General features: G+C 51.5%; 1 protein-coding gene across 1 annotated transcript; it reads left to right on the plus strand.

Moving 5' to 3' along the window:
• Nucleotides 1-942: 942 nt before the first annotated feature.
• Nucleotides 943-7548, plus strand: FUS (FUS RNA binding protein; the record flags this gene model as incomplete). Its single annotated transcript, XM_050987894.1, has 5 exons — nucleotides 943-1059; nucleotides 2598-2727; nucleotides 4115-4210; nucleotides 5261-5369; nucleotides 7299-7548. Coding segments are annotated over 5 exons (702 nt in total), but the record flags the coding sequence as incomplete, so codon positions are not given.
• Between the last annotated feature and the right edge of the window lie 431 nt (nucleotides 7549-7979).

The raw sequence follows: 7979 nt of genomic DNA on the forward strand, positions 1-7979 counted from the left end.
GGTAATTAAAATGAGTAATTAGTGGTAATTAATAGAGTCATTAAGAGCGGCGTAATTAATGTTTGTCAGTAATTAATGGTGATTAGCGCTAATTAGTTAATTATTTACAGGGGAGCAGGACTGGTCTGAGAACAACCCAGGGGAGGGGCCTGGGGTGGGTTAATGAGGGTTAATTAGCATTTATTGCCAGTAATGAATGCTAATTAGTGCTAATTAGCATTCATTAATTAACTAATTGCAGGCGAGCCTGACAACAACACAAGGGCGGGACCTTGGGGTGGGATTAGTGAGGGTTAATGAGCGTTGATTGCTGGAAATGCTAATTAATGCTAATTAGCATAATTAATTAGCAATTAATTGCAGGGGAGCAGGACAACAGCACAATCCCAAAGTGGGGGAGGGGCTTTGAAGCCATATTTGGGTTCTGAGTGGGGTTAATGAGCGTTTATTGTCAGTTATGAATGCTAATTAGTGCTAATTAGCACTAATTCATTAGTAATTAATTGCAGGGGAGCAGGACAACTCGGACAACAACACAATCCTAATGTGGGGGAGGGGCTTTGAGGCCAGATTTGCATCCTGGGGTGGGGTTAATGAGGGTTAATTGTCAGTAATTAATGCTAATTAGCACAAATTAATTAGGAATTGATTGCAGGTGAGCAGACAACAACAGGATCCTAATGTGGGGGAGGGGCTTTGGTGCCTTTTTAGGGTCCTGGGTGGGGTTAAATAGAGTTTATTGTCAGAAATGAATGCTAATTAATGGTAATTAATGCTAATTAGCAGTCATTAATTAGTAATTAATTGCAGGTGAGCAGGACAACTCAGACAACAACACGATCCTAATGTAGGGGAGGGGCTGTGGGGCCTTTTGGTCCTGGGTGGGGTTAATGAGGGTTAATTGTCAGTAATTAATGCTAATTAGCAGTCATTAATTAGTAATTAATTGCAGGTGAGCAGGACAACTCGGACAACAACACGATCTTCGTGCAGGGGCTGGGCGAGAACGTCACCATCGAGTCGGTGGCCGATTACTTCAAACAGATCGGGATCATCAAGGTGAGAGTGGGGGACACCTGGGGACACCTGGGGACACCTGGGGACACCTGGGGACACCTGGGGACACCTGGGGGGACACCTGGGGGGACACACCTGGGGACACAGCTGGGACAGGTGGGGACACCTGGGGACACCTGGGGACACAGCTGGGGACACCTGGGGGACACAGCTGGGGACACAGGGGGACACACCTGGGACACCTGGGGACACCTGGGGGGACACCTGGGGACACAGCTGGGACAGCTGGGGACACAGCTGGGGGGACACCTGGGGACAGCTGGGACACCTGGGGGGACACCTGGGGGGACACAGCTGGGGGGACACAGCTGGGGGGACACCTGGGGGGACACCTGGGGGGACACCTGGGGACACAGCTGGGGACACACCTGGGGGGACACCTGGGGACACAGCTGGGGACAGGTGGGGACACTTGGGGGGACAGCTGGGGACACAGGTGGGGGGACACCTGGGGGAACAGCTGGGACACCTGGGATAGCTGGGGGGACACAGCTGGGGGGACACCTGGGGACACCTGGGGGGACACCGGGGGGACAGCTGGGGACACACCTGGGGGGACACCTGGGGACACAGCTGGGGACAGGTGGGGACACCTGGGGGGACAGCTGGGGACACACCCTGGGGACACAGGTGGGGGGACAGCTGGGACACCTGGGATAGCTGGGGGGACACCTGGGGACACAGCTGGGACACCTGGGGGGACACAGCTGGGGACACAGCAGGGGGACAGGTGGGACAGGTAGGGACACAGGTGGGGACAGCTGGGGACACACCTGGGGACAGGTGGGACAGCTGGGGACATGCCTGGGGACACAGCTGGGGACATAGCGGGGACACCTGGGATAGCTGGGACAGGTGGGACAGCTGGGGACACAGGTGGGGACACCTGGGGACACCTGGGACAGGTGGGGGACAGGTGGGGATACACCTGGAACAGGTGGGGACACCTGGGAGACACAGGTGGGACACACCGGGGACAGGTGGGGGAATGGGGACACACCTGGGTCACTCGTTGGTCCCTCAGTGGTCACTCAGGGTCACTCCCAGTGGTCAGGGGTCACTCATTGGTCACTCAGGGTCACTCAGGGTCACTCAGGGTCACTCAGTGGTCACTCATTGGTCACTCAGGGGTCACTCAGGGGTCACTCAGGGGTCACTCATTGGTCACTCAGGGTCACTCAGGGTCACTCATGGGTCACTCAGGGTCACTCAGGGTCACTCAGTGGTCAGTGGTCACTCATTGGTCACTCAGGGGTCACTCAGGGTCACTCAGTGGTCACTCAGGGTCACTCAGGGTCACTCAGTGGTCACTCAGGGACACTCAGTGGTCACTCAGGGTCACTCCCAGTGGTCAGTGGTCACTCAGAGGTCAGTGGTCACTCAGGGGTCACTCAGGGGTCACTCAGTGGTCACTCAGGGTCACTCAGGGGTCACTCATGGTCACTCAGGGTCACTCAGGGTCACTCAGTGGTCACTCATGGGTCACTCAGTGGTCACTCATTGGTCACTCTCTGTCCCAGACCAACAAGAAGACCGGCCAGCCCATGATCAATCTCTACACCGACCGTGAGACCGGCAAGCTCAAGGGCGAGGCCACCGTGTCCTTCGACGACCCGCCCTCGGCCAAGGCCGCCATCGACTGGTTCGACGGTCAGAACTCCTCAAATTCCTGAAATTCCTGCAATTCCTCATCCCAAAATCCCAAAATTCCTGAAATTCCTGATCCCAAAATTCCGAAATTTCCCATCCCAAATTCCCCCGTGTCCTTCGACCACCCGCCCTCGGCCAAGGCCGCCATCGACTGCTCCGACGGTCAGAATTCCCAAATTCCTGATCCCAAAATTCCTGGAATTCCCAATTTCCTGAAATTCCTGATCCCAAAATTCCCAAATTCCTGAAATTCCTGATCCCAAAATTCCCAAATTCCTGAAATTCCTGATCCCAAAATTCCCAATTTCCTGAAATTCCTGATCCCAAAATTCCCAAATTCCTGAAATTCCTGATCCCAAAATTCCCAAATTCCTGAAATTCCTGATCCTCAAATTCCCAAATTCCTGAAATTACTGATCCCAAAATCCCGAATCCTGAAACTTCCTGATCTTCAAATTCCCCGAATTCCTGAAATTCCTGATCCCAAAATTCCCAAATTCCTGAAATTCCTGATCCTCAAATTCCCAAATTCCTGAAATTACTGATCCCAAAATTCCTGATCCTTAAATTCCAGAAATTCCTGATCCCATAAATAATTAACTCCCATTTTCCCCATTAATTAATTCCCCTTTTTTCCCCAATGATTCCCATTTCCCCATTAATTAACCCCCATTTCCCCTTTAATTAACCCCCATTTCCCCATTAATTAACCCCCATTTCCCCATTAATTAGCCCCCATTTCCCCATTAATTACGCCACCCATTTTCCCATTTCCCCTTAATTAGCCCCCATTTCCCCATTAATTAAACCCCCATTTCCCCATTAATGTACCCCCATTTCCCCATAATAATTCCATTTTCCCCATTAATGAACTCCCCATTAATTAGCCCCCGTTTTGTTTCCCCGTTAATTAACCCCCATTTCCCCATTAATTAGCCCCCATTTCCCATTCATTACCCCCAACCCCCATTTCCCCATTAATTAGCCCCCATTTTCCCATTAATTAAACCGAACCAACCCCCATTTCCCCTTTAATTAATCCCCATTTCCCCATTCATTAACCCCCATTTCCCCATTAAATTCTCCATTTTTCCATTAATGAACCCCATTTCCCCAGTAACTAACCCCAATTTCCCATTCATTAGCCCCCATTTCCCCATTCATTAACCCCATTTTCCCCATTAATTAACCCCCCATTTCCCCATTAATTAGCCCCCATTTCCCCATTAATTAGCCCCCCATTTCCCCATTCATTAGCCCCCATTCTCCCATCATTAAGCCCCCATTTCCCATTCATTAACCCCAATTTCCCCATTAATTAGCCCCCATTTCCCCATTAATTAGCCCCCATTTCCCCATTCATTAACCCCATTTTTCCCCAATCCAGGGAAGGAATTTTCAGGGAACCCCATCAAGGTTTCCTTCGCCACTCGCCGCGCCGACTTCACCCGCGGCGGGGGCGGCCGCGGCCGGGGCCGGGGAGGTGAGTCCCTAAATCCCCCCATTTCACCCCAAAATCCCCTTTTTTTCCCCCAAAAATCCCCTTTTTCCATCCCAAAATCCCCCATTTCACCCCAAAATCTTCATTTTTCACCCTAAAATCTCCATTTTCCACCCCAAAATTCACCTTTTCCACCCCAAAATCCACCTCCCTCACCCCAAAATCCCCTTTTCCACCCCCAAATTCCCTTTTCCACCCCTAAATCCCTCGTTTTTACCCCAAAATCCCCCGTTTCCACCCCGAAATCCCCTTTTCCACCCCAAAATCTCACCTTCGATCCCAAATCCCCTGTTTTTACGCCCAAATCCCCTGGTTTCACCCCAAAATCCCCCTTTTCACCCCAAAATCTCATCCACCCCAAGCCCCTTTTCCACCCAAAAGCCCCCGTTTGTTACCCCAAACCCCCACCCCTAAACCCCTTTTTACCCAAAATCCCCTCTCTCCCCCAAATACCCTCACCCCAAAAGCCCCTGTCCACCCAAACCCTTTTCCACCCCAAAATCCCCCTTTGTTACCCCAAAATCCCCCTTTTCTCCCCCAAAATCCACCTTCCTCACCCCAAAATCCCCTTTTCCACCCCAAAATCTCATTTTCTATCCCAAAATCCCCTTTTTTTTACTCCCAAATCCCCTTTTTTCACTCTAGAATCTCCATTTTCCACTCCAAAATCCCCCTTTTCCACCCCAAAATCCACCATTTTTACCCCAAAATCCCCATTTTCCACCCCAAAAATCCCCTTTCTGCACCCCAGAATCCCCTTTTCTATCCCAAAATCTCATTTTCTATCCCAAAATCCCCTTCTTTCACCCCAAAATCCCGTTTTGCACCCTAAAACCTCCCCAATTTCACCCCAAAATCCCCTTTTTTTGCCCCAAAATCCCCATTTTTCCACCCAAAATAGCCCTTTTTTACCCTAAAATCCCATTTTTAACCAAAATCCCCCTTTTTCCCCCCATTCCAGCCCCCATGGGCCGGGGCAGGTTCTTTAATTCCCATTTTTAACCAAAATCCCCCCTTTTCACCCCAATTCAGGCCCCATGGGCCGGGGCGGGTTCGGCTCCGGGGGCTCCGGCGGCCGCGGCGGCTTCACAGGAGGGGGAGGGGCCCAGCAGAGAGCGGGGGACTGGAAATGCCCCAACCCGTGAGTGAATTATACTGGTTATACTGGGATATACTGGGATATACTGGGATATACTGGGATATACTGGGATATACTGGGATATACTGGTTTATACTGGGATATACTGGGATATACTGGTTATACTGGGATATACTGGTTTATACTGGATATACTGGGATATACTGGGATATACTGGGGTATCTGGTTATACTGGGATATACTGGGATAACTGGTTATACTGGGATATACTGGGATTACTGGTTATACTGGGATATACTGGTTTATACTGGGATATACTGGGTTATAGTGGGATATACTGGGATATACTGGGATATACTGGTTATACTGGATATACTGGGTATACTGGGATATACTGGGATTACTGGGTTATACTGGGATATACTGGTTTATACTGGGATATACTGGTTATACTGGGATATACTGTTATACTGGGATATACTGGGATATACTGGATATACTGGTTATACTGGGATATACTGGTTTATCTGGGTATCGTATACTGGGAATGATATACTGGATATACTGGGATATACTGGGATATACTGGTTATACTGGGATATACTGGGATATACTGGGATATACTGTTTATACTGGGATATACTGGGATATACTGGGATATACTGGTTTATACTGGGATATACTGGGATATACTGGTTTATACTGGATTACTGGGATATACTGGGTATACTGGGATATACTGGGATATACTGGTTACTGGGATATACTGGATATACTGGATATACTGGGATATACTGGTTATACTGGATATACTGGGATATACTGGTTTATACTGGGATATACTGGGATATACTGGTTTATACTGGGATATACTGGGATATACTGGGATATACTGGAGATACTGGGATATACTGGGATATACTGGTTTATACTGGTTATACTGGGATATACTGGGATATACTGGGATATACTGGTTTATACTGGATATACTGGGTATCTGGGATATCTGGGATATACTGGTTATACTGGGATATACTGGTTTATACTGGTTTACTGGTTATACTGGGATATACTGGGGGGGACTGGGGGGACTGGGAACGCCCCAACCCGTGAGTGACTGGTTTATACTGGGATATACTGGGATATACTGGGGGGACTGGGATATACTGGTTAGACAGGGATATACTGGGATATACTGGTTATACTGGGAGGAGCTGGAGGGGGCGACTGGGGTATACTGGGAGGGACTGGGGACAACTGGGATGGGATCACCTTTGACCATGTGACATCATCGGTGACACAGTGACGTCACTGATGGTGTCACAGGGCACGTGAGGGCGTGGCGGGAAAAGTTTTGGGGGGAACTGGGATGAACTGGGACGAACTGGGAAGGGACTGGGATGAACTGGGAAGGGACCGGGATGAACTGGGAAGGGACTGGGATGAACTGGGAGGGGACGTGCTGTGTCCATGACGTCATTGGTGATGTGATGATGTCATTGGTGATGTCACGGGGTGCGTGGGAACATGGCGGGCGGGGGGTTGGGATGAACTGGGACAAACTGGGAAGGGACTGGGGGAAGTGGGAGGGGCTGAGTTCTGTCTCTGGCTATGACGTCACCTGTGTTGCGATGACGTCACCGATGACGTCACCTCTGACGTCACAGGGCGTGCGAGAACATGGGGAGGAGGGGCTTGGGGGGAACTGGGATGGGATTGGATGGACTGGGATGAACTGGGAGAGGGTATGCTGTGTGTCTATGACGTCACCGGTGTCGCGATGACGTCACTGATGACGTCACCTCTGACGTCACAGGGCGTGCGAGAACATGGGGAGGGGCTGGGGGGGAACTGGGATGGGATTGGATGGACTGGGATGAACTGGGATGAACTGGGAGGGATATGCTGTGTGTCTATGACGTCACCTGTGTTGTGATGACGTCACCGATGATGTCACCTCTGACGTCACAGGGCGTGCGAGAACATGAACTTCTCATGGCGGAACGAGTGCAACCAGTGCAAGGCGCCCAAACCCGAGGGGGGGCCCGGGGGGCCTCACCTGGGCGGGGGCGGGGCCGGCAAATACCCCGGGGGGGGCGGCGGCCGCGGAGGAAACCACCTGGGTAAGGACGGGGGGGGGAGAGAGGGGGCACAGCTGGGGGGGCAAAAACACACCTGGGCACACCTGGGGGGGCAAAAACACACCTGGGGGGGGGCATAAACACACCTGGGCACACCTGGGGGGCATAAACACACCTGGGGGGGCATAACACATCTGGGGGGGGCATAAAACACCTGGGGGGGCATAAACACACCTGGGGGGGGGCATAAACACACCTGGGGGGGGCATGAACACACCTGGGGGGCATAAACACACCTGGGGGGGGCATAAACACACCTGGGTAAGGATGGGGGGGACACACATGGGCAGGGATGGGGGACATGCCTGGGCACACCTGTGTCACACCTCTGTCACCTGTCCCACACCTGTGTCACACCTGTCTCTCACCTGTCCCTCACCTGTCCCTCACCTGTCTCTCCCCTGTCTCTCCCCTGTCTCTCACCTGTCCCTCACCTGTCCCTCACCTGTCTCTCACCTGTCTCTCACCTGTCTCTCACCTGTCTCTCACCTGTCCCTCACCTGTCTCTCCC

The sequence above is a fragment of the Serinus canaria genome, unplaced genomic scaffold, assembly GCF_022539315.1.
Source record: "Serinus canaria isolate serCan28SL12 unplaced genomic scaffold, serCan2020 HiC_scaffold_411, whole genome shotgun sequence".
NCBI classification, from domain to species: Eukaryota; Metazoa; Chordata; class Aves; order Passeriformes; family Fringillidae; genus Serinus; species Serinus canaria.